General features: G+C 41.7%; 1 protein-coding gene across 7 annotated transcripts in view; it reads right to left on the minus strand.

Annotated features, from left to right (window-relative positions):
* Positions 1-27,444, minus strand: part of LOC116463095 (uronyl 2-sulfotransferase) — a 423,370-nt gene that overhangs the window by 147,310 nt on the left and 248,616 nt on the right. For all 7 annotated transcript variants that reach the window (XR_004246562.2, XR_004246558.2, XR_004246561.2 and 4 more), the window contains exons 6-7: positions 9,310-9,407; positions 6,771-6,928 (exon numbers count right to left, since the gene is read on the minus strand). Coding sequence is in view for 2 of the 7 variants with exons in the window: in XM_032146061.1 (XP_032001952.1) it covers positions 6,771-6,928; positions 9,310-9,407 (256 nt within the window). In the remaining 5 variants the exon portion in view is untranslated. The remainder of the gene's footprint in view (positions 1-6,770; positions 6,929-9,309; positions 9,408-27,444) is intronic.

The raw sequence follows: 27,444 nt of genomic DNA on the forward strand, positions 1-27,444 counted from the left end.
TTTTTAGACACTATCTTAGAGACCTTACACTACTATTCCCTATGTCCCCACAACCCCCACCGGAAAGACATCAGGTGTTGCCAAACAGATCTATTCTCAAAATTATTTTTTTCTGTGTGTATTGCCTCGTACTGGCTTAAGATAACACACTGGCTTGAGATAACACACACACAAGATCCAGTGCTGACATTATTAGGATCTGAGCCTGGGACATGGCTGGTGAAAAAAAAAATCTTTATAGAGAATATCGATGGTAAATGAACCAATAGCAAATTGGAGTCCTGTTTTCATCAATGATAACTGACTTTTTAAAAACAACTTAATTGCCTTCTAAAAATACCTAATCTGAATTCCTCCTAACCATCATTGTATATTTGGGAGGTACCAGAATATTTTTGAGTTTTGCTATAGTACAGAGGCAATAGAAGTGGAAAATAAAAATGGAAATTAAAAATGAAACAGAGAATTTGTTTAATTCAGGCTTTCTAAAATGATAGTTTTTAATTAAAAATGAGAGAATTTGTTTAATTCAGGCTTTCTAAAATGATAGTTTTTAAAACTAAAGCCAGAGTTAGTGGTGTATCTATATAATATATACATTATATATTATATAATGTATATATATCATATATTATAATGTATACAACACAATGTATATATTTTATATATAATATATAATGTACAATATATACATTATGTATTACATATAATTTAGATATATAATTTAGATATACATGTATATATTTTTAACTCACATAAACTTACTTGATTGCAAAACTCCACCCTCCTCCCCTAGTCGCCACTGGCTTTCATAAAGTGCAGTTTGAACTACTGCAATCAATCGGACTTGGAATTCTTTTCATATCCAAAAATCTCATTTTTAGGCCTCAAATTGGACATAATTGTACATCTGTGTTCAAGCGTTATGTAAACTCCTGTCTGCAGAGCAAAGTCTACTAGGGAACCTAGTGCACTTTCTTGAGAAAATGGAGAGACATCGCCACCTGCTGGACAAAGGTTATTAATTCATTAATTTAGTGTTCTGAGGTATGTAATTCTGCGCATGGAAAACAGTTTTTCAAGAGCTGAATCTTAGGAATCTTACTTTAAAAACTCTACTATCATTCTATATCTATTAAATAACATGGTATATAACAGTCATCAAAATTCAATATTCAGCATAAGTTAAGGGTAATTGGGCCCAATAACGTCTCAACAGTGGGTTTCATTTAGTGAAAAGTCTTAGCTCCCTGATATTTCTGGTAAGAGTTCAGTTATAAAAACAGATGACTTTTTAAAAATCCTCATTAACTTGGATTATGTGTGTCTTTCAGCCCCTTAGCATGTCACTGTAGTAATATTTCCACTTAACTTATTCCCTGCGATTCCAGAAACTATGTCCCTGTTTCTGGAACAGGCTATTGACTAGAATATAATTGTTCATTCCTCTCTGCCCAAGTCAGTAATACAGAAATATTATTTCTTAAAGGCACGAGATTTCCTTGTAATGTATCAGCTGTAACTGGTGAAACAGGTCAAGGATAATCATTTCCTTCATTTGTTCCTTCCAATTTTTTCCTCTTTCTTTCATCTAGAAGTTACAAAGAGAACCTCAAGTCCAGTTTCTCTCAGGGACAGCCCTGTCTCTCCTGTGATGGGCTTGGTGAGCAGGCTAATTACTGAACATTTATCACATAGTAAGGCTGGGCTAAGGACTCTGCATGGATTGATCAGGCAAGACTCACAAGAACCTATGAGGTAGATAAGATTATTTATGCATCTTATCCAGATGGGGAAACTGAGGCTCTGAGGGGCTATACCTTGCCTCTGGTTATGCAGTTAAGTGGAGGAGAGGGTCCGGCATGCGGGCTGTCTATCTCAGAGCCTGTGCTCTAATCATTATGACACACTGGGCTGGGCGTGGTGGATCACACCAGTAATCCCAGCATTTTGGGAGGCCGAGGCAGGTGGCTCACCTGAGGTCAGGAGTTCAAGACCAGCCTGATCAACGTGGTGAAATCCCGTTTATACCAAAAATACAAAAATTAGCTGGGCATGGTAGTGGGAGCCTGTAATCCCAGCTACTTGGGAAGCTGAGGCAGGAGAATGGCCTGAACCCAGGAGGCGGAGGTTGCAGTGAGCCAAGATTGTGCCATTGCACTCCAGCCTGGACAACAAAAGTGAAACTTACTCTCCAAAAAAAAAAAAAAAAAAAAAAAAAAGATGGGATAACTCAGTGGTAGAGCATTTGACTGCATTATGACATACTGTCTTCTCCACAGGTGTGTGTGTGTGTGTGTGTGGTATGAAGAGAGAGGGATGGAAATCATGACCATAGAGTTTGAGTTGGGACCCCCGTCTTGATCACTTGAGCGTCAGCAGCTCCAGGGAAGAACACATTCTGAAGGAGGAACTCTCCAGCTAGGATTTTGTCCTGTCCTAGAGGACACCAAGAGGTGGAGACCACCCCCACAACTAAACTTGAGGATTACTAAGGCAATGGGGACTGTCTAGGAATATTTTTGAGGTGGTAAAAGCACCCCATGATTGTGCTAAGTAACAAAAGACAGAACAAGCAGCCTTAAAACGTTCTACGTGATACACTGGTATTAGAATAATAAGATCTTAAAGACCATCCACTTGAAAACTGTATTTGCTCTGGGTCATATGGGCAGAACCATGGCAGACAAAGAACTAGAAGTTCCTCCTAACTCCCAACTCAATGTCCTTTCCTTAAAGAATAACTGTTCTTTATTATAAATCGGCCAAGCTTTTATTATTTAGTATTGAACTCAGGCTGATATTTTTATTGATGGATAAAAATTTGAATTATTTCTGTGCCATACTATTTAAAAGTTTTCTTCTACATATTTGTTATCATTTCCTAGCAAATATCCTCAAAATTGAAAACTGCAACATCAATGAAATCAGTGAGCACACCACTATCCTTCTAATGGGACGTCTAATTTATCATTCATGCATAGTAAAAAAAAAAAAAAGCATAATATTTAAATGTGTACTCTGTGATTGTTTATAAAACTATTTAAGTATAAATATTTCAAACAAAGCACTCAGCTTATAAATGAACTTAAATCCTCAAAGTTAGGATTTAAGTCACTTGTTTGGAATTCGTTACATATTTTTCCTTTGTAATAGTGTGTGACCATATTCTCAAGGCAACCCACAAAAGTCTAGTAAATTCCCTACTGTGGCTCCAGTGTTTACATTTGTAATGGAAATATGTTGAAAATGAATACTAATGTAGTGCTAGTCATGGAAAGCATTTAAAACACAAGGTAAAAGGATTGGACACATGAGTTTTCAAGTCACTAGGAAGGGAGAAGGTAATGGGTTAATATTAGACCATAGAGTTCTATGTCTGGATGCTAGGTGGCGCTATTGAACCAGAACAGCTCAGTTATTTGCCAAGTCAAGGGTTTACAGAGGGATGCTCATATGACTGTTCCTATTACACATATTCACATGTTCCTTGTCTTTCATGTGCTTATTTATTTTGGCCCTTACCACCACTGAGATTTTAGCTCCTAAAAATTATGACTAGAAAAATATTGACGGCTCACAGCATGTCTTTAAGAGTTGAGGAGAAAAAGTATTCAGAAATACATTAATATTCACCACTCAGAAATATGTGAGTCTTGTCCCTTACTTACACATTTTTGTGGATGACTATGGATCATTCTCTCAACTTCTCTAGGCTGGCTTCAGTTTCTCATTTTTATTTTTATTTTATTTTAGAAACAAGGTCTTGCTCTGTCACCTAGGCTAGAGTGCAATGGGTGCAATCATCATAGCTCACTGCAGCCTCGACCTCCCCAAGGCTCAGGTGATCCTCCCACTTCAGCCTGCCCAGTAGCTGGGACCACAGGTACATGCCATCATGCCTGTTTTTTTTTTTTTCTTTTTAGGTGGAGTCTCACACTGTCACCTAGGCTGGAGTGCAGTGGTGCGATCTCCGCTCACTGCAACCCCCGCCTCCCAGGTTCAAGCAATTCTCCTGTCTCAGCCTCCCGAGTAGCTGGGATTACAGGCACCTGCCACCATGCCCAGTTTATTTTTAGTATTTTTAGTAGAGATGGGGTTTCACTATGTTGGCCAGGCTGGTCTTGAACTCCTGACCTTGTGATCCACTCACCTTGGCCTCCCAAAGTGCTGGGATTACAGGTGTGAGCCACCGCGCCTGTCCTTTTTTTTTTGTATTTTTAGTAGAGATGAGCTTTTGCTATGTTGCTCAGGCTAGTCTCAAACTCCTAGCCTCAAGTGATCTGTCTGCCTTGGTCTCCCAAAATGGTAGGATTACAGGTGCAAGTCACTATACCCAGCCTCAGTTTCTCATTTTTAAAAGGTGATAAGTAATAAACAAACATAATAGAGATTAATTAATAAAAAATAATTATGTACAAGATGACATATGTGATCATATGTAATAATTATGTATATGTTCAACCAGTGAGGTTGCTCCTACCCAGTAAAGCCTGCTGGGGCCTTGGTGCTCCCTAATTCAAACTCATGGTCAGGATTGAGCAGTGTTTTCTGAATGCCCACTCCACAGTACTTGTCCCAATATTAGCAGCTGCGCACCGGCTCATTAAAATAAACGGTAATAATAAAATAAAATAAAAACACATATATTTATTTCACACACTGGCTCTGAGGGTCAGAAATTCAGGGGTAGCTTAGTTGGATGGTCCTGGTTTGGGATCTCTCATGAGGCAGCCATTAACATGTTGGTTGGGGCTGCAGTTACCTGAAGGCTTGACTGGGGCCATAGTATCTGCTCCCAAGATGGCTCACACACGTGGCTTTTGGTCTGAGGTCTGAGTTCCTCACTATGTGAACCTCTCTTCATCCATAGCAGCTGATCTCTCTCAGAGCAAATGACTGAGCAGACAGTAACAAAGTTGGAAACCATAATATCTTTTATGGAGAGTGTTCATCTTATGTGTCACCAGGATTTAGTTAACCCTTTATCTCAGACTGTGTATTAGACACACACACCACACACCACACATGCACACACACACACACACACCATACAACAAGATAAAGCCAAAAGGAGAAAATGATTAACATAAACCTTTCTTCTTCAAAGGAGTCTAGTTAAGGATAAGACCTCTCCTTGCACAAAGAATGGAGTTTATGTTGTCTTCTAGAAATAAAAATCAGTCACATCAAACTCTTTACATTGAAATTCTATAAACTCTTTAAATGGCTTGTTGTTGAAAAGGCAAAGGAAATCCTAGTTTCACAGCCCCACTATTTAAGGTTTATTATGCTTCTAGCTGTCAACCCACATCTCCTGCTGAGTAGACACATCTGCAGGGCACGCCTGGAGCTTTCGGTCATGTTCCTACATACAGGTAAATGGGATTTGAACTCTAATGGGAGCTGGGAGGCTAAGGCAGCCTCCACCAACCATCCACCTTCCTTCAGCAAGTCCCTGATGGAGGTAGGGCCACCTTGACCTTGTGCAATGGGATCCAGGGCTCTCTGGGCAAAGACCAGTTTCCCTGGGCCTTGGGACCTACCAGTGATGCAGGTGGGGTTCGGGAACCCTGTGGAATGTCAGGCAGCAGACTGCATTTGGGGAGCTTTTCATCTGCTGCTTCCTTCTTTCTTTCTTTCTTTTTTTTTGAGACGAAGTTTCGCTCTTGTTGCCTAGGCTGGAGTGCAATGGCATGATCTTGGCTCACTGCAACCTCCACCTCCCAGGTTCAAGCGATTCTCCTGCCTCAGCCTCCCAAGTAGCTGGGATTACAGGCTCCTACCAACACACCTGGCTAATTGTTGTATTTTTAGTAGAGACAGGGTTTCTCCATGTTGGCCAGGCTGGTCTCGAACTCATGTCAGGTGATCCACCTGCCTCGGCCTCACTAAGTGCTGGGATTACAGGCGTGAGCCACCGCACTGGGCCTATCTGCTGCTTATTTCTACAGGGCAGAATGCCTTCTTCCATTTCAGGACAACAAAACAGAACAATAAACAGATCACTGAACGTGTATTATCAAGGCTTGTTGTCACAGCAGTAGATTAAGGAGAATAGGAAAAAACAAACAACATTGTTTGTCTTTCTCTTTGGATAAAATGACAACGAAAAAATAAATGATGGATTTCTGAAAGTAATTATGCTTACGATGATACCACAGGCAGCCCTTGTAATTGCTTTGCCACATTCTATTTCTTGCTGCTATTTGGGGACCACTCGGTTTGTTAGGATAAAATCATAATTGTATTTTCAATTTGCTGCTCTATCTATTCCATTGTCAGGATTTGATACACTAGAGTGCTTTTATCAAATGGAAGTTGGGCCAGAGAGAATTCATCACCGGGATGGCTCTTTCATACTCACGCATGTTTCCGTCAATGGAGTCCAGGTGCGCACACACAGATTCATTTGTACCCACCCCAACAACATGCTCAAGACAAGGCTGATGGAAAATGTTGCCAATTTCAGTTTCCAGCAACATGCTCAAGACAAGGCTTATGGAGAATGTTGCCAATTTCAGTTTCCACAGGGAGAAATGGAGCCATTAAGCCTTTGGAACATGGTGATTTTATGTCTGAACATGAAGCTCAAGATTTTGGCATCTGCAGCTCCTGGTTCTAGCTTTCCTTCGCAAGCCCAGGGAACTAACTGCCCTTTGTCATCAGAAGAGATCATTTCACTCCTTTATTTCCTGAGGCCTTTTCAAGGTGAGTAGCCCCGGACACAGACCTCTCATGGAGAAGAGTTTGCTTACAAATGAAGTTACCTGGGTCTTTGTAGATACTGAGCACGCCCTTGAAGTAATGAGGTAAAAATCTTTCCAGTAACAGCAGCACATCTTCCAACTCTTCAAGAATCCCCACGAGCAGGAAGTTTTCATTCACGTTCAGCTTTGCTCTCTCAAGGGCCCATTCACCAGGCTCCCTTTATGGATATAAAAATTTATTTCAAATCAGAGATTCATATTTGAAATGCAGCAACAAGATGCTGAGAGTTTACCCCCTCTACCTCCCACCTTCACTTGCATAAGTCCAAATCCTGTTTCCCTCAAGGACCAGCCCAGATGTAGCCCCATCCAGAGCCTTCCCAGTCCTTCCAGCTGGTGTCCTGCCCTGCTCACCGTTCCTTCTCTGTCACTTTCATCCATGCTTCACGCCAAGCCCAGGGCCTTGAATTCACAGGCCCTGCCTAAGTATTGTGGACGAATGAATGCAGGCACAGGCAGTTAGGTTCTAACAAATACTAATCAAGCGGCGAATAGAATGGTTTTTTAATAGGAGGACCAAACTGAACCAATTAAATAAATTTAGGAGTTTTGAAATACGAAACTTACCGACATAGCATTTATGTAGAACTCAAAAGAGGTGTCAGGTCATGCCTGTTAATCATCTTATTCTTTGGAAGAGTTAAAGAGAAATCTTTGGATTTTTGTTTAATTTTGTTTGTCTAGATTGCAGAAGGAAAATAGCCTAATCTGATTTGTAGACCAGCTCTCTGAACTGATACTAAGGCGAGTGAGAAAAGCCCAGGAGTGGGGCTCCAGGCCTGGCTGTCATTATCATTTGGGGGAATTGGGCAAGCCAGGGTTCTCTTTTGAAAAATGGTAACAATAACCCTTACCTAGTTCAAAGCACTGTTGTAAAGACTGTGCAAGGTGATATGATGAAAGAGTTATAAAAATCATTGTGTGTGTATCAAGGTATGGTGTCATGAGTCACCTCTCCAAGATTAGAAAGTTTAAAAATCTGAAAAATACTACATGATTTAAAAAATACTTTAGGCAGTTCAAATCATGTTTCCTGTTATAAAGATATTCACTGTGATCAGCAAGTGAGTCATCCAGCCCCAGATCTTCCCAATACCTGAAGCACTAAATGTTAACCAGGAGGTATTTGTTATTGAGGCAAGGGTCGGGGGCAGGGGAGAGGCCACCTGGACTCAGGCAGCTTATGGTGAAGTCAAAAACTAGCACTCCTAGTTCTGTAATTTGGACTATAAGCAAACTCTTTTGTTATGGCAAATGAAACAAGACAAGAATAACAACAATACGCCTAAAAACGAAGCAGAAATCATAGCATAAGCAAAAAAGTACAATGAACGCATTGCCGATGTAGAAGTAACAGTTCTCCTTTGGCCTTTTCAGAAACACAAGGACCCTCTAGTTAATGTTTCCTTTGGGGAATATTGTCACTTCTGATAGCATGGTTGATTTCCTACCAAGCAAAGATAATGCTTCATTGTTGCTGCCATTTCTTCTCCAGGTTATGCCATTTGTCTAGCACAGTAGATTTCAACTATAGCTACACCAGAAGCATCTGGGGAGGCAGCTACACACGAGACTATGATTGGGTGGGAGTTGTTAACAAGTATGCAGGGGTGCTGATGCAGGACCTGGGCAGATCACACCCTGGGGGTCCTGACTATCTGAGTTAAGTCACTTTCTAAAGAAGGTCGTGACTTCAAGTAAGGTTGACAGGTGCTCACTATAAAACACTTTCTTCTCTGCCTACTAGGTATATCCACTATGGGATTGGGGTGTGGGCTTCCAGTGTCTCAGACCCAGTGACACATGCCACGAAGGCAGGTTGTTGGTTAAGTCAGTCACTGTAGAGCAGCAGGCTGGGTGTTTGCTCCTGGTCTTCATGATCACATTTTATGTGACATTTTGTCATTTTATCCAAAGAGAAAGACAAACAACATGGGTTGAGTAGTGACAAGTATGTTTTAGGTATAAACAAGGGTTTGGTTCCAGTTACAAAGCTTTATATGGTGGTCTCCTGAGGCCTCTGCAGACCCTGATTTTTTTTTTTTTTTTTTTTTTTTTTTGAGAAGGAGTCTTGCTCTTTCACCCAGGCTGGAGTGCAGTGGCACGATCTCAGCTCACTGCAGGCTCCGCCCCCCCGGGGTTCACGCCATTCTCCTGCCTCAGCCTCCCGCGTAGCTGGGACTACAGGCGCCCACCACCTCGCCCGGCTAATTTTTTGTATTTTTAATAGAGACAGGGTTTCACCGTGTTAGCCAGGATGGTCTCGATCTCCTGACCTCGTGATCCGCCCACCTCGGCCTCCCAAAGTGCTGGGATTACAGGCGTGAGCCACCGCACCCGGCCCCTGATTTTTAAATTTCATTATTTATAGGACATTTGGAGTCTCAAATATTATCTTGAAAGATTAATAGTAAACAGGAACTGAATTCCAGAAGGTTGAGAGACTAGGGATACAAAACATTCCACTGAGTGCCAGGCTGGTGGGGTTCTTGCCCTTGTTGTGCGTACGTGCATGCCATGAGCCTGCTTTAGCACTTACCTGCATCTGGGATGCTGTCCACAAAAGTATGGAATGATGTAAAATAACCTGGGGTTGGAACACTCGGGATAGTTTTCAAGAATACACTCGTTGATATCCTAGAAGAGAAAATACAGCAGTCAGATGTCTTGTAGTCTCTGCAAGGCTCTATCAAATGCCACAAGGTTTAAGTAAAATTCATGACTGAATTACACAGGCATGCCTTGAGAAGATGAAGAGAATTCATAGATTTCATGAGAAAACTTCTTTTTTGCCTCCCAGCATCCTGCTCCACTGGCCAGGCACACACAAGGCTGGGCCATTTTAGAGAGTACATGCTCTGTTGAGTAAACTGCATCTCTGCACTTCCTGCTGGCTCTGAGTCTTAAGTTTGGTCACAGGCCTTGGGAGAGCAGTTGTACCCACTGTGCTTTGCGGTGGCACCACCAGTTGCCAGCCAATTAGTAGGCATACAGTTGGCAATTAATAAATGTTTGTTGCATGAATTTAGGGTTTCTCTGTGTATCCACGCACCCAACAACTAAGTATCTACAAGAGTCTCGTAAGGGTTTGTAAATTTTAGAGGGGCTGTAAAATCACTTCTAACATTATATTAGCTTAAAAAGCAGCGAGATGTTTATATACAGACACCTTCTCACTTTCAAAGGCAACAGTTGTGACTTCCAGGTTTTCCATTTCTCTTATATGAGGTTGGACATGATGTTTCTGAGGGCATTACCAGAGCTTGAAATGGCTTGGTGGGGGTAAGGAGAAAGGCTCAAACCGACTTTTATCAAGGTAGATTACATTAGACATTCTAAATAAGACATGCTTCATTCTCAGGTATTTCTACGGAGAAAAGATAACTCAATCTACAAATAAACCAAACAGCTGTAGGATGTTTTTCCAGATACAATATTGGCAAGGCAGATTAAGACTGGACACAACTCCCAAATATGGTTGATGAAATTTATGAGTTGGTAGAAGCTACTGTATCTGACACACAGGTGTAGATGTAGGTGTTTAGGTGTGGGTGTTTAGCTAGTAACAATTTTCTTAGTTCAAGTTGGGAATAAGAGAAATATAATTTACGCTTTTTCTTAAAAACAATAATCCCCTCATACTTCTTCAGTTTATATACCAATTAAGTAAATTACACAATTACAATAACAAATTCAAAGGAAATAAACAGAATCTGCAAAAAACGCAATCGAGAGTACTCAAGCACTCGAGTTTACTGTGAGAGACGGAGGTGCAGTTTCCAGAGAGGAACATATGAGAAGCGAATCGGGGGGGGGGGGGGCGCATTTGTCCGTCCAGCCATGTGGTGAAGGTGATTAAGAGCACCTCATTGTGTATGAAAACCCATTAAAATGCAAGACACTAGACCTGAAATACCTTTCTAAGGAGAGTTTGACACTGAAAGATGTGTGTGTGCGTGTGTGTGTGTGTGTGTGTGTGTGTGTGTGTATATTCATTGCTGCAATGAGTTTATTTATTATAACAAAATATGGCAGAACTGACATGTTCACGAACGGGGGATTGGTTTTAAGAGAAATTATGGTACATTCACACACTGAAATACTGGATACCTGGAAAGAATGAGGAGGATCTGTGTGTGCTATCCTGAAAAGTTTAGATAAATTTTCAAGTGAATAAAAGTAGACTACAGGACAATATAAACATGTAGGACAACATAAAAATCAACATGTTTACATAAACACAAAAAGATCCGGAAGGAGACACAGTACACGATTGAAAGCAGTTTTTTCTGGTGGTTGGCATAAAGGAAGATGAGAATATACTGAATTTTTCCTTTATTCCTTTTTTGAAGTGTTAGCTTTTATTACAATGTATGCATCTTTTTTTTTTTTTTTTTTTTTTTGAGACGGAGTCTTGCTGTCCCCCAGGCTGGACTGCAGTGGCGTGATCTCGGCTCACTGCAAGCTCTGCCTCCCGGGTTCACGCCATTCTCCTGCCTCAGCCTCCTGAGTAGCTGGGACTACAGGCGCCCGCCACCACGCCCGGCTAATTTTTTGTATTTTTAGTAGAGATGGGGTTTCACCGTGTTAGCCAGGATGGTCTCGATCTCCTGACCTCATGATCTGCCCGCCTTGGCCTCCCAAAAGGCTGCGATTACAGGCGTGAGCCACCGCACCCGGCCGCATCTTACGTTTATTGTGAGAAAACTGTACAGAGATTTACACACTGTGAAACAAACCAAAGCTTGTGTGGGCGGTTGCCTGTGCTTTGCCTTGAGGATGCTCTGAGCCCCCTGCCCTCCTCACATTTGAGGGTGTCCTCTGGTAGTTGGCCTCCCCTTGGAACCTGAGCCTTTAGTCAGAGGGACCCAGTAACCCTGGTGGCCTCCCTCTGCTGCAGTGGCAACAGGGAGGGGGCCAGGAGCTGGGTGAGAAGCAGAGCCTAGGGTGATTCTGGCCAGGGCAGTGTTCATCTGCTGAGGTCGAGATTTCACAAAGAAGGATGGAGTAAAGCGATGGGGAACATCCAAAGAACTGTCACATATGCAGTCAGCCCCCCAGAGTCCTGCATTAACAGGAGAAGCAGGGTACCAGAGACCGCCAGAGCCTCCTACAGATGCTCTCATGGCACCTGCTGCTTCTCCAGAGCTGCCCTTGAGCAAGTACTTGTGCGCTTATTTGTTTAGGTTGTAGGTCCCTCAGAGCACAGACTGTTCACTGCATCTCCAGTGCTCAGCACCCTGCCTGGACAAAGCAGGAGTGCAATAGATACTGAATGAGTGAGTGAATAAATGGCAGAAGCAGAGAGACAAGGCATACAGCTCCAGAGCAAGAAAGGAAGCAGACACCTCTTCCATTTGCTGACCTTGCCAGGGTTTTGTCCTCAGCAACCCCGGGCTCGGAGTAGACAGAGGGCATCAGATGGTTGGGTGAGGGGAAGGCGGAGGAGGCGCTGGGGCCTAAGAAGGCCACTTCCCTATTGGAATCCACAAATAACCTCACGAGGTCAATTTAGAGGAAGACATAAATTCCTAGTTTTAAAAGTGCAGTTAACAATTCTTTTCTTAGACCAAGGCGCATCCTGGGGGATTTCAAAGAGTTCCATTTGAGCCCATTAGGTTGATGAATGGCATTCATCACAACCCATCTATGGCGATGCTATAGGAGGATATAAATAAAGATGACTGGACCGGAAGAGCCAGAGGAAGCAGAAATGAGCAGAGAAGCCCCAGGCATGGAGCTGCCAACTGCTTGGCCACAACCACAATAAATGGGGATGCTGCTGCCTGGCAGCCTGAGGACCAGGGGCCTGCAGGAAACTGCTCCTGGCACCTCCTACCCAGTCCACTCTTAGCAGAACCGAGACCTTCAGTGAGCAACATTTCAGCCTCCTGGGAAACTAAATGAGACCAACGAGCTGCACTTATAGTGGCCTGTTCTGATGGATGCCTTTCAGTCTCCTGGGACCATTTGGTTGCTGTGGTATTCAGGATTTATCTTTGGTCTAAGATTTATTATCCTGCATTGTTTTACAATCCCCTTTTAATACCAAAGTTCTCTCAGCACATATATTTTCTAAATGATTATGCAATTTCATTTTTTCCCTCTGTGTAGTGCTTCTAGGGTAAGACTGCTTTTTTAAAAAAGAAAAAAAAGTTTAATATGGATTTCAAACTTTTCTCTAAGATTGTCACTGCACTGATGACTTTAGCCAAGCCAACCTGCTTGCCAGCACTTGATCTGTGACTTGCTCCTCTGGTTCCTGAGTCTTGGCACACACCGTGGGCACCCCTGCAGTGCCCTTCCCTGCCAAGTCTAGCCCTTTTTATCACTGGGTCTTAACATAAGACCCCACATTGCTCAAGACTTTGCATTATTAGGGAAGTGAGATCATCTCTCTGAGTAAGCATTCCAGATAACTATGAGAATCCTTTTCATTGCCAACACTGTACAAAAATTAATCCATTTGTGTTGCAATGTATTCTAAACTGTACTATTTTAAAAACCATATGCTTTCCTCCCTCTAGATTTTCTTTGTGGGTTTGTCTTTTTCCATTCTGATCTTACAGCAAAATCATCTTTTATCCACTTGCTCCTGTAATGTTTCCACCAGATGGATGGTGATAGGTGACCCTCATCTTTTGAGTCTAAAGGGCCGCTTGTCTCAGAGGAAACTCCAGTCACTGCCTCCAGTTCCAGAGAGTCCTTCCTGAGGCCTCTCTCACCCTCGCTCCCATACCCCCTCTTCACCCCCACAGGATGATGACAGCAGCTTCTCAGCCAGCAGCTCTTCCTTCCACCTCTCCTCCCTGTGTGCAGCCTCCAGAGGTGCCCCAGTCTGCACTTCCTTGCTCTCCTTGGAGGACTCCTATTGACAATGCAGCTGGGATAACAATCAGGGCACCTGATACAAACTGTAAATTCCCTGGCCAGACTTCCAGGGCATTTGATATGCAGGGCCAGGAATCTGCATTTGAAAGAACCTCTGGTGACTCTGAGAGGATGGTCACTCTTCACGAGCTGCCTATTAGGTAATTCATCCCATGCTTTTGCTCTTCCTCTCCCTTGCCACCTCCCTCCTCACCTAGTCTCAATAGCAGGCCCAGGTTTCTGGCGGGGAGAGTTAACATACTCCAGTGTACCTGGGCTAGCGCTCACTTGGGTCCAGGAAAAGGAGACAGATGTGACCATGCGCTTCCTTCCATGCTGGCCATTCACTGCCAACCACATCTGGCAGATGGGGTCCCTGGGACAGGACTCAGGTGCCACATCGCATACTCTCTTCACTGTTGGCTGGAACCCAAATGTCTCCAGGAGTGGGGTCTGTCTGGAACCTCATCCATCAGCTGGGACCTGGCACTCTAACCTAGTTCTAGTTCTTAGGCTGGATCTGCTCCCAACATTCCCTGCCAGTGGCCAGGATTCTTTTAGAAGTGGACAGACTTCCCCATGGTGCCCATGAAAGGACTTCCAAGCTGGCCTGAGTGCTCCTGGCATCCTGAAATAACCTTCCCACCCACCTTGCGGGGGCCCCTCTGTGTATCGACACTTGCTTCACCCACATGAGGGCTCGCTCTAGAGATGAGACACTGCGCTGGAGACCTGGACACCTCCTACTCCCTCCCTGTCAGCAAATTTTCACAGCCCTGCCTCCTTCTCCTCACTCTGCACTGCCAGGCCCCCAGGCCTCTCGTCTGCTTCTGCCTGAGACATAAAACTGCTCTTTTATTTCTCTGTAGATCAAGAACTAGACAACTGCTTCCTCTCTTGGATTTCTAGTTTTAATTTTAGAAAGGGTGGAAGGAAGGAATTCCCAGGTGGAGTTAATTTTATCACAAAAGGTGAACTTAGAGACGATTCATGTTTTACTTATCCTTTCATAAGACAGCACCTTGTCTGAAAGCCACTGAACTGAAAAAAGACTTATTGGTGTTTTTACACAGCTCCATGCTTGAAACATGGATCCGTTTTGTCCATATGGCCCATGGCTTTCAAAGACAGGATTTCTGGCTGCTTTCAACAGCAGAATCCTTAAGAGGCCATATGCAAAGTTCCCTGAATGAGGAAAAGGAGATTTGGGTGCTGGTCTCAGCTCCGTGATTAATTAGCTGAGTGTCCTCAGCTAAATCGTGCCATCTCTGAGCCTCAGTTTCTCTCAGCTACATAATCTCAGTCAATGAAACTGCAGATGGATGTACCTGGTACCAACTTTTTTTTTTCTTTCCTTTTTTTTTTTTTTGAGACAGAGTTTCGCTCTTGTTGCCCAGGCTGGAGTGCAGTGGTGCGATTTTGGCTCACTGCAACCTCTGCCTCCTGGGTTCAAGCGATTTTCCTGCCTCAGCCTCCCGAGTAGCTGGGATTACAGGCAGCCACCACCATGCCCAGCTAATATTTTGTATTTTTAGTAGAGGCAAACTCGAACTCTTGATCTCAGGTGATCCACCTGCCTCGACCTCCCAAAGTGCTGGGATTACAGGCGTGAGCCACTGCGCCTGACACTAACCAACTTTTAAGAATAGTTTTATAATCTCAAGGTCTAGAAAAAGTGGTAATTTCTTAGATTCCAAAACTTAAGAGTTAATACAAGGCTTTTACTCTGCATTTATCATTTAAACTTTTTCACCTTTCATGAACAGCAGAGAGAGAAAACCACCAAGGTTGGTATCAGACAAACCTCAGTTCAAATCTTGGCTGTACCTCTTGTGAGTTGTGGAGTCTTTGGCATATGTTCATTTTTCAAAAGCTCAACTTCTTCATCTGGTAAAATGAGGACAATAACACTTGCCTCATAGACCCTTTACTAAGATTAGAAATCATTTATACCAGTTATTTTACCTGCCACTCACCTGTTAAGATTATGCCATCTTTATTATACCTTCAGCATTTCAATTCCTTTTTCCTTAATCTTATATTCAAAAACACCATTCCTGGTGATTCTGACACTTTTTTTGTTTTGTTTTTTTAAATAGTGACTCTGGCTAACTCACAGAGAAAACAGAGAGGAAGAAAAATATGGAAACATGTAATGTGCTATCTATGTCAAGTCAAAACAACAATACAATTTAAACACAAATGGTATTATGCAAAATATACCACTGTGGAACTTTGGACTTCTCATAGCTCATCTTACTCTGCACATGACACAGTGTAACACGATGATATAAAAAGCTCTGTTTCGATGTGGATTTAAAACTGATTTTGGAGCCAGTCTTCACATGCTAAAAATACGGATAGTATGGAAAAGGACGGTTTCTTATGCTGGCTGTGTTAGAAGTGGGAGAGAGACTGGCTAGACATATGTAGAAAGCTGAAACTGGATCCCTTCCTTACACCTTATACAAAAATTAATTCAAGATGGATTAAAGACTTAAATGTTAGACCTAAAACCATTAAAATCCTACAAGAAAACCTAGGCAATACCATTCAGGACATAGGCATGGGCAAGGACTTCATGTCTAAAACACCAAAAGCAATGGCAACAAAAGCCAAAATTGACAAATGGGATCTAATTAAACTAAAGAGCTTCTGCACAGCAAAAGAAACTACCATCAGAGTGAACAGGCAACCTACAAAATGGGAGAAAATTTTTGCAACCTACTCATCTGACAAAGGGCTAATATCCAGAATCTACAATGAACTCAAACAAATTTACAAGAAAAAAAACAAACAACCCCATCAAAAAGTGGGCAAAGGACATGAACAGACACTTCTCGAAAGAAGACATTTATGCAGCCAAAAAACACATGAAGAAATGCTCATCATCACTGGCCATCAGAGAAATGCAAATCAAAACCACAGTGAGATACTATCTCACACCAGTTAGAATGGCCATCATTAAAAAATCAGGAAACAACAGGTGCTGGAGAGGTTGTGGAGAAATAGGAACACTTTTACACTGTCGGTGGGACTGTAAACTAGTTCAACCATTGTGGAAGTCAGTGTGGCGATTCCTCAGGGATCCAGAACTAGAAATACCATTTGACCCAGCCATCCCATTACTGGGTATATATCCAAAGGACTATAAATCATGCTGCTATAAAGACACATGCACACGTATGTTTATTGCGGCACTATTCACAATAGCAAAGAGTTGGAACCAACCCAAATGTCCAACAACGATAGACTGGATTAAGAAAATGTGGCACATATACACCATGGAATACTATGCAGCCATAAAAAATGATGAGTTCATGTCCTTTGTAGGGACATGGATGAAACTGGAAAACATCATTCTCAGTAAACTATCGCAAGGACAAAAAACCAAACACCACATGTTCTCACTCATAGGTGGGAATTGAACAATGAGAACTCATGGACACAGGAAGGGGAACATCACACTCTGGGGACTGTTGTGTGGTGGGGGGAGGGGGGGAGGGACAGCATTAGGAGATATACCTAATGCTAAATGACGAGTTAATGGGTGCAGGAAATCAACATGGCACATGGATACATATGTAACAAACCAGCACATTGTGCACATGTACCCTAAAACCTAAAGTATAATAATAATTAAAAAAAAAAAAAGTGGGAGAGAGAAAAATGACTGTCATTCACCATTGAGGCAGTACCCAAATCCTTGACCCATAAGTGGACCACGGTAATCTGAGTACAAGTTTAATGGGTTAAATGGAATGGATGTGGTCTAAGCTAACTTTTATTGCCTCATACACTCTTCCTTGTAAAAGGCTTTTTTCAACCTTGTAAAAAACTTGGAGCCAGAACCAGAGAAGTCAAACAAGACTTTTTAGTAAGGCTTAATGGATTTGAAAGTGGCAGATGGCCAGATACCATCATTCTCCCATTCCATGCTCATGTCTAGTGTGAATCACTGCTGACACACTCTAGTTGAGATGGGAAGTGTCCTTCAGAATTCTTCTCAATACAGCCATCCAGGAAGCACCAGCATCAGGCAGAGAAGCATGTTGCTCTCCCTGTTGTAAGCACAGCTTGCGACGTTGGATGTTTAATATCTGTGGCATCTACCGTAGTGGCTTTGTGGTCCTTTACACTGCTTCTGAGTTTATGGCTATGTGTCTGATGGCAGGATGGCAGATAAAGAATTTGTGGATAAGTGAGACATCATGCTACATTTACTTTAATTATTTCATTTTTTTTTTATATGAGTTAAGTAAATCCTTAGTAAACAAACTGGCTTTAAAATTATTGGGAAAATAAAAATGGAAATGCCTTTTTGTTTTTTGAGACGAAGTCTCACTCTGTCACCCAGGCTGGAGTGCAGTGGCACGATCTCAGCTCGCTGTAACCTCTGCCTCCCAGGTTCAAGCAATTCTCCTGCCTTAGCCTCCTGAGTAGCTGGAATTACAGGCACGTGCCACCCACACCCGGCTAATTTTTGTATTTTTAGTACAGACAGCGTTTTGCCATGTTAGCCAGGCTGGTCTCAAACTCTTTACCTCAGGGGATCCACCCTCCTTGGCCTCCTCCTAAAATAGAAATGTCTTTGGAATTGTCAGCATACATGCTTTTTTGGGGTGGGGGTATCTATCACCTCAAACATTTATTCCTTGTGTTACAAACAACCCAATTATATACTTTTAATTATTTTAAAATGGACAATTAAATTATTTTTGACCATAGTCACATTGTTGTGCTAGCAAATACTAGGTCTTATTAATTTAATTCTGTCCGACTATGTTTTTGTACCCCTTAACCCTCCCCACTTCTCCCCCCCGCCGCCATTACCCTTTCCAGTCTCTGGCAACCAATCTGCTACTCTCTATCTCCATGAGTTCAATCATCTTAATTTTTAGCTCCCACAAATAAATGAGAACATGCAAAATTTGTCTTTCTGTACCTGACTTATTTCACTTAACATAATGACCTCCAGTTCCATTCAACATGACCTCCATTGTCGTTGCAAATGACAGGATCTCATTCATTTTTATGGCAGCATATCTACATTTATTTTAGTGAATATCCTTACTCATTGGGAGCACTAGTCCAATGGAGCTCTTAAATTCTGAAACTGAAACACTTACAGACACAAGAGACCAAACATTTTTTGAAGTCATTCATTTGGATTCCAAGAGTGTGAGTTTCCAGTTTCTATTGCATTGAACTAAAGACAAAGAAATAGTCACAGTTTTTTTTTTTTTTTTTTTTTTTGGCTGAGACGGAGTCTTGCTCTGTCTCCCAGGCTACAGTGCAGTGGCGCAATCTCGGCTCACTGCAACCTCTGCCTCCCAGGTTAAGCAATTCTCCTGCCTCAGCCTCCTGAGTAGTTGGGATTACAGGCACGTGCCACCACACCCGGCTAATTTTTGTATTTTTAGTAGAGACAGGTTTTCACCATGTTGGTCAGGCTGGTCTTGAACTCCTGACCTTGTGATCTGCCCGCCTCAGCCTCCCAAAGTGCTGAGACTACAGGTGTGAGCCACTGCACCTGGCTGAAATAGTCACAGTTTTATGCTGAAATGTTCCATTATAAGATGAAGACCAATCTAGTATCCAGCTCAGTTTTCATTGGATTTTTGGTAGGCTCTTTTCAATGAACTACAGCAAAGTTTACTAAGCATTTGAGATGCCTGTGGGCAGGACCCTGTGGAAGCTGTAGTGCCTGTCCCCCAGAAACACCCCTGCACTTCTTCTGGTTAACACAGTGTCACTCAGACAAGGAACCAGCGTCTTTGAGGTTCAAGGGGTTTTGATGCTTTTCAGAGATGTGGAGCCCACAACTACAATGATTTCACAGAGAGTCTGGAAAACACGTGGTGCCTAACCAAATAAAAATAACACATCCAGATGGAGTCAAACTGGCTAATAGACAAACTGGTTGCTTCTATTTCTATAACAAAATTTTTATCATAGTTACATTCCAATTCAGTTATAGAGATCAGGGAAACTGTAGTACATGTCATTGTAAACAACTGCAGTCATTTAAAATGTTTACAAAGAATATGTAACTATAGGAAAAATGCTTATCTGAGAAAGTCAGGATAAAATTATATATATATATAATGACTACAACCCTATTTTTTTAAAAAAACTTATATTTTAAAGATAGATGGGAAGAAAATAAATTTAAAAAAATTTAAATGATTGGGTCTAAGATGGTAGAATTAAGGATTTTCCTCTTTTTCTATTTTGGTCTTAAAATCTTATTTGATGTATATGTGCTATTGAAAAAAATTCAAAAATGTTTGTCAAAGTAATATGTACATGTCAAAAAAAAAGAAAAAAAGGTATAATGAAAACAACTGTCTCTTGTTCTATGCCTCTCTGCCTCTCAGCTGTGTCCCTCAGAGGTTAAGAATCCCATTTAGCTGGATTCTATGTCTGACTTGCTTGTTTTACTCCCTTCGTTTTGCTGAAGTAATTCCTCAAGTAACTTTTTGCTTTGCTGTTTTCTAGCTTACAAGGAATTTGTTACTAATAACGTTTTCAATAACTTGCAAGTGATGTGTGTGTGTGTCTGTGTGTGTGTGTGTGTGTTTTAACATCAGAGAAGATTGTGTGCTCTTTAACATCTCTCTCTAACCCTGATTTTCTGAAATCTCACTATGGTAGACCTAGCATTGTGCTGAACACTTAGCAGGCCCTTTTAATCTGGGGCCTCATGTCTTTCAGGCTTAAGATATTGGTTTTTGTGTGTGTGTGTATGTGTGTATGTGTTTAAATAATTTTCTCTCCTTTGTTTTCTGCATTCTTTAATTCTAGTTTTCTAATTGGCTTTTGAAACTTGAATGATCTTTTATAATTGTTACTCTTTCATCTTTTCTTACTCTGTCTTTTTGCTCTTCTAAGGTATTTTTTGATCTTCCATGTCCTTCCACTGAATTTTTGATCATGACAATCATATTTTAATGTCTAAGCGTTCTTTCTTGATGCATGCTGATTTTCTTCTTACAGCATCCTGCTCTATCTATGGATGTAACATTTTCTCCAATCTCTCTGAGGAAACTAAGTAGAGCTCCCTCTTAAAGCTTTATTCTTTTTCCTGAAATTTGTCTCCCTTAGGATTATTGTTTCCATTTGCTTATTTTAGCCCCTGTCTTTTAAGGTGCAGTCTTTCTTCAAATAGCTAGGGATGTTTTCTTATCCATTCGTATTTAATGATGAGTCAGGAAAAACTGATGGAGAGCTGTGCTGACATTGGCAGAGTTTATCAACCAGTGGGCTGCACCACCCTGTTGGTGATTACTTAATGGCCAGGTTGGGAGGTCTTTTCTCAGGAGACATTCAAATACTTTGGGAATGAATCAATTTTTCACCCAGTAGACGGCTGCTGGGTGCTGGGCTTTCCCAGGTAGGGATGAAATAAAGGGCTTCTCTTCCATATAGACATTTCCAGTCCATCCTTCTGCCGTCAGCCTCTTGCTTTATCCATCGTCCCTGGCATTTCCAAATAAGCCTGGAGTCTTATTCAGCTGTATTTTCTCCTCCAAATGCACCCTAGACTGTGGCTTCCTGGCCCAACTATATCAGTTACCAACATTGTATGCCTTCTCCCAGGTTCAAGTGTTTCAACCTTGTTTTTCTGCTCACTGTTGTGTGTCTGACCCTTTAACATGTCCTTATTATCATCTTAAGGGTTAGGAGAGAATTAAGTGCTGCCCACTTGCCTTCTTATGCTGAAAATTGTCCAACAAGGGCGAGTTCCACCCACCTCAAGCACATACACCATGAATCATGTACAGATGGAGAAACTGAAATAAAATCAATGCAAAGGAAAACTTCATGGCAAACATCTAAGACCTTAGGAATACTGATTGCAAATCCCTGTAACTTCAAAATGGAATCTTATCTTTTGACTCAAACATTAATGCAACATTTTAACATGTTAAAATGTCTATAAATACTAAAAATGCCTTATTTTTTACAACATAAATTCCTGCCTCTGTGGGAGATTTCAATTTTTCTCCCTCAAGGCTATAACAAATCGGCAGGAAAATCTCTCACTAAATAAGTTAGCTCATGGACTCCACAGCAAGGCACCATAACCAGCAGCAACGGTTGGTGACTTACCAGCTGTTAAGTAAGGTAATTTCCTTACCCTAACCTTACTGCAGCAACAGTTTATCTCTTAAAGAAGCCAGGAGGCAAGTTTAAATAGAAATTTGTGAGTATGAGCAACATGGCAAGAAACAGACTAAATAAATAGATCTGGGCTCTCACTCCACCTTACAAAGAAAAATGAAATACAAAAATGTAAGACAGCAAGAGGAAGCAACTGGCCTCTTGGTTTTTCAGGCTCCTTTGCTCCTTGGCAGGGGGGACAGATTGGCATCTCTTTCTTACAGCCAAAAAAAAAAAGAAATCTTGTCTTAAATGTTTGCCCGGAGGTTGGGTGCGGTGGCTTACGCCTGTAATCCCAGCACTTTGGGAGGCCGAGGCAGGTGGATCACCTGAGGTCAGGAGTTCGAGACTAGCCTGGCCAACACAGTGAAAACCCGTCTGTACTAAAAATTAAAAAAAGGCCGGGCGCAGTGGCTCACGCCTGCAATCCCAGCACTTTGGGAGCCCGAGGCAGGCAGATCATGAGGTCAGGAGATCAAGACCATGGTGAAACTCCATCTCTACTCAAAAAAAAAAAAATTGGTCGGGTGTGGTGGTACACACCTGTAATCCCAGCTACTCAGGAGGCTGAGGCAGGAGAATCGCTTGAACCTGGGAGGTGGAGGCTGCAGTGAGCCGAGATCACACCACTGCACTCCAGCCTGGGCAACAGAGCGAGACTCCATCTCAAAAAAAAAAAAAAAAGTTTGCCTGGAATGACATCTTGATCACTTTTTGGAATGTTTAAAATACAGTAGTTGAATGCATGAAGTTAGCCATGATTTTGTGACAGAAGTCCAGTTAAGAGAAGTCATTCATTCATTCTCTCTACTGGAACTTGAAGTTCCTAAAATCATTCAGAAAAACCTGTCAACTACAGACAGAAGATAATAAATGAGCATAACATACCAAGACAGAGATGATGTTGACTCTGTGGTTATGGAAAGTGGGAAAAATGCAAAATGAAGATCAGTTCAATATTTATGGCATAGAAATCAAAACCACAATGATATACTATCTCACACCAGTCAGAATGGTGATTATTAAAAAGTCAAGAAACAACAGCTGCTGGCAAGGCTGTGGAGAAATAGGAACATTTTACTGTTGGTGGGAATGTAAATTAGTTCAACCATTGTGGAAGACAGTGTGGTGATTCCTCAAAGATCTACAACCAGAAATACCATTTGACCCAGCAATCCCATTACTGGGTATATACTCAAAGGAAGATAAATCATTTTACTATAAAGATATATGCATGCAAATGTTCACTGCAGCACTATTCATAATAGCAAAGACATAGAATCAGTCCAAATGCCCATCAATGATAGACTGGATAAAGAAAATATGGTACATATACACCATGAAATACTATACAGCCATAAAAAGGAACAAGATCATGTCCTTTGCAGGGACATGGATAAAGCTGGAAGCCACTATCCTAACAGCAAACTAACAAAGGATCAGAAAACCAAACACTACATGTTCTCACTCATAAGTGGGAGCTGAACAATGAGAACACATGCACACAGGAAGGGGAACACATACTGGGGCATGTCAGTGGGGTTGGGGGAAGAGCATCAAGATAAACAGCTAATGCATGTTGGGCTTAATACCTAGGTGATGGGTTGATGGGTGCAGCAAACCACCATGGCACACGTTTACCTGTGTAACAAAACTGCACATCCTGCACATGTATCCTGGAACTTAAGATAAAATTTATAAAATATTATGGTATAAGATGAGTGCAAGAAACGCCCACTGTGAGTGGACTGCAGGCAGTGGTCCTGTCCAATTGTTTTCAGTTGGTTACAAGGATCTCTTTGGCCACAGTGGGGACCCTCCTTGAGGGAACCCTCTTCAGCCACCCTCAGGTCTGCATTGCTCCCTCTTCCAATCTGCCGCTGTCCTGGGTGTGACTGTGTTAGTGTGAACCTTGTCATTACTGCCTTTCCCCAGTCTCTTGAGGGCCTTTCATCCCTCGGTCATCTGGGGCTCTCTCTGTCTTTCTTCTCTGATTCCCATCCATCAAACATGGCTCTCAGCTAGGTGTCTGGTGGAAATGATTTCATAAATTAATGCACACAGAAGAATAAATAAATAAGTTATCAAGCTCAATGTGCTTCCAAGAAATTTTGCATTTTAGTGGAAATCAGTCCTTTAAGACATGAGGTCTAATGGTGGTGGAGAGAGGGAGGGAGAGAAGAAGGAAGGGACTAACCTTTATTGAATACCAATCATTTTATTCAGTAAAAGCTTGTAGAAGGAATGAAAAGTACACTGGAGACTTTACTAATTCTATCTCATTAAATGAGCAAAGTTCGGGCCCACTGTCAATTTGGTGAGAGGCAGAGAGACATTGCTCAGGTTGTGTGCCCTTTGTCTGATCAGAAGGCTCCCAGAGGTCACCTTGAACTTCCTGTCAGATCCTGAATTCTTCTCCAGCTTCTGGAGTCTTCTTTCCTCTACAGCCAGGGCCGCTCAACCCTCTCTAATTCTATGGCTAATCCTGGACCCAGAAGAGAGGGATATAAGGAGTTCCAGTAAAAGGAAACGTCAACATACACAGAGGGTCTGTTGGGGAGGTGCTGGATGGGCAGGGCTCCAAGACCTCCTGCCCTACCCAAGCCAGAAGAGCTCTGCTTTGCCTAGGTTTACATATTGGGTTCTCTGTAAGGCTTCATCTGATATAAAGGTTCTAGATCTGAGAATCATTGCTCTAGGCCAGCATGCTGAGGCTCAAGACATCTGATCACCAGCCTGGGCAACAAAAAGTTGTCTCTACAAAAAAGTTAAAAAACAATCAGCTGGAGGTATAGTGGTTCATGCCTACTGTAGTCCCAGCTACTCAGGAGGTTGAGATGGGAGGATCACTTGACCCCGGAGGTCGAGGCTGCAGTGAGCTGTGATCACACTACTGCATTCCGGCCTGGGCAACAGAGTGACACCCCGTCTCTCACATACGCACAAAAGGCACGTGATCAGCTAGCATGACCCTATTCCTGTGCCCTAGTTCTGCCCATTGTACTTCTTCCTTGTTTCTGAGATTTGGGCCCACCTGGTCCTCCATTTCTTAACTGAAGCCATGTTTTGCTGCCTGTATCTGAGCCTCTGTCTTAGAAGCTTGCTCAGTACTCCTGGTTCATGTAGATTCTAGAAGAGGGTGGTCTGATTTGCTTTCGCTAGGTACTACCTCCAATGGAATAGAGTCTTGCTTGTGAATATCAAGCCAGTCACCAGGTCCGGTTATTAGCATGAACTTTTATGTTACCTAATCCTGGATTTGGGGCCCTTTCCTGGGGCACCATGGGCCCTTCCTCAGGTCATTGCTGCTTCAACTTGCCCACTGCCACTCTGTGTTCTGCCTGCCTCAGTGTGGACATCCGGCTCTTACACTGCTCCCCACTTCTCTATATGAGCAGGTCCAGGAAGTCTGATCTCAGTAACTGGGTCATGACTGCTGGCTCCCAAGATTAAAGAGCACCTTGTGGAAAAAACAAAAACGTGAGAAAACCGTTTTCCTCTTCCTCTCCCTTCTGCAGTCCAGCTGTTGACAATTCTATTCCTCTGCCCACTTTACCTTCAAAGAGGGAGCTACCACATCCATGTTAACAAGGGGAAGAGTAGGTTTTTTGTGTGTCCAATTGCATTAAATACTATGTTCTATTAAATACTATATTCAATACATTAAATACTACATTCAATAGCATTAAATACTATGATCTGTTTTCTAAGTGCCAAAAATATCTTTTAAAAACATGGCATCATTTATTAGAAACAAATTTAAGTTGCTGTAATTCAGTCTATAGTGTCATGATCAGGCATTTCCAGCAAAGCATGTCAATTCCTTGATTATTTTAGTTGTCATTATCTGTTGGGAATGAATAGAGGCCCTGTGAGTCTATTAAGTGCTGGGGACACCAGCCTGGCCTTCAGGAAGGCACACAGGTTGGGTGCTGGGCTGGCTTCCCTAATTCCACCTTCTGAACCTTCTAAAAGCCACACCTGCAGATTCAATGCTCTTCCAGGCTCCAGGGCAGGAAGAGCTGCCAAATACGCAGAATTTTGCCAGGTTATGTGGTAATTTTATTAGGCGAATAAAAGTCTACAGATTTTAGTGAAAAACCACTGGGCCCAACCCAGTTTTGTACAAACATTTTCAAAGGTAAAAGTGGAATACATTATCAGTCACTAGTTCTCACCATTATAGTGTTTTTGGCTAACAATCATTTTCCTTCTGTCTGTGATGTCCGAAACCTTAGCACAAAGAATGTCCTTCAGCAAAGGTTAGCCCCATTGGGAATTACTTATAAAACCACTAGGTACCTTAATTTTTTTTTTTTTTTAACAAATTGGACATCAAAATGACCTTAAAATATTTTGGCAAAAATTTTTGGGCACAAATTTTACATAACCATAAATTATAAGGACTGAATCCAGTAGTTAGTTGAATACTGAGGAAAAAGGGGTGGGAGAGAGCTATTATTATCTTTAATGCCATTGATTAGAAATGAAACGCAAGGCAAACTTCACTTGGGATTCTAACTTTAAGTTTTCAACCATACTATTCTAATACAGTTTAAAGGCCTTCTATAAAGGCATAGTTCCATATGCCATAGTTCAATCATGCCATGATATGGTTTACTGAAATTTTATTTCAGAGATTCTTAATTTAGGGTAGTTCAAAATGATTTGCTTGTTGTGTTTAAATAATTCAAGCTGGAATCTCCAACAAATGAATGCCAAGATTCTTTAATGACATTATGAATTAAGGCATCTACTGTACATAAGGCATCACAGTAAGCACTCTGGCTTTAAGCGGCTGATGAACAACTGGATTTTCCTTTATTTGTAGTTTATAATGTGTAACTATGCTAATACTTATATAGAATATCTTCTTGGTAGTTCTCATTATTTTTATGATTTTTTAAAATTAATGCCTTTGCCTTATATTAAAATGTGTCATATGGCCAGGCGCAGTGGCTCACGCCTGTAATCCCAGCACTTTGGGACGCTGAGGCAGGTGGATTACCTGAGGTCAGGAGTTCAAGACCAGCCTGACTAATATGGTGAAACCCCATCTCTACTAAAAATACAAAAATTAGCTGGGCGTGGTGGTGTGCACCTGTAGTCCCAGCTTCTCCAGAGACTGAGACAGGAGAATTGCTTGAACCCGGGAGGCAGAGGCTGCAGTGAGCCGAGATTGCACCACTGCATTCCAGCCTGGATGACAGAGTGAGACACCATCTCAAAAAATAAATAAATAAAAAGTAAAAATAAAAATGTGTCATATTATTATTTCTACACTAAATTTATTTAGTTTTTAACTGGTAACTCTCCCCAGTCTCATTATTTTCAGCCTCTACTTTTAGTAAATGAACCTCTCTATTTTTAATAAATTAATTTAATCATTTACTTTTAGTGAGATTAAAATACTTAGATTTATTTCTGCATCTTACGTTGCGTTTTTTAAAATTTGCTATTTTTTTCCTGCATCTTTTTTCTTTTCATGTCTTCTGTTGGTTTAATAGAGTTTTTAATAATATCCCTTCCCTGTCCTCTACTGCTTTAGAATCTAAGGATTACATTTTACCCTTACATTTTTTTTAACATTCTAAGATTTTTTTTTTTCAAACACATGGATGACTCTTACAATTTAAGA

This window comes from Hylobates moloch, unplaced genomic scaffold, assembly GCF_009828535.3.
Source record: "Hylobates moloch isolate HMO894 unplaced genomic scaffold, HMol_V3 SCAFFOLD_27, whole genome shotgun sequence".
Taxonomy (NCBI): Eukaryota; Metazoa; Chordata; class Mammalia; order Primates; family Hylobatidae; genus Hylobates; species Hylobates moloch.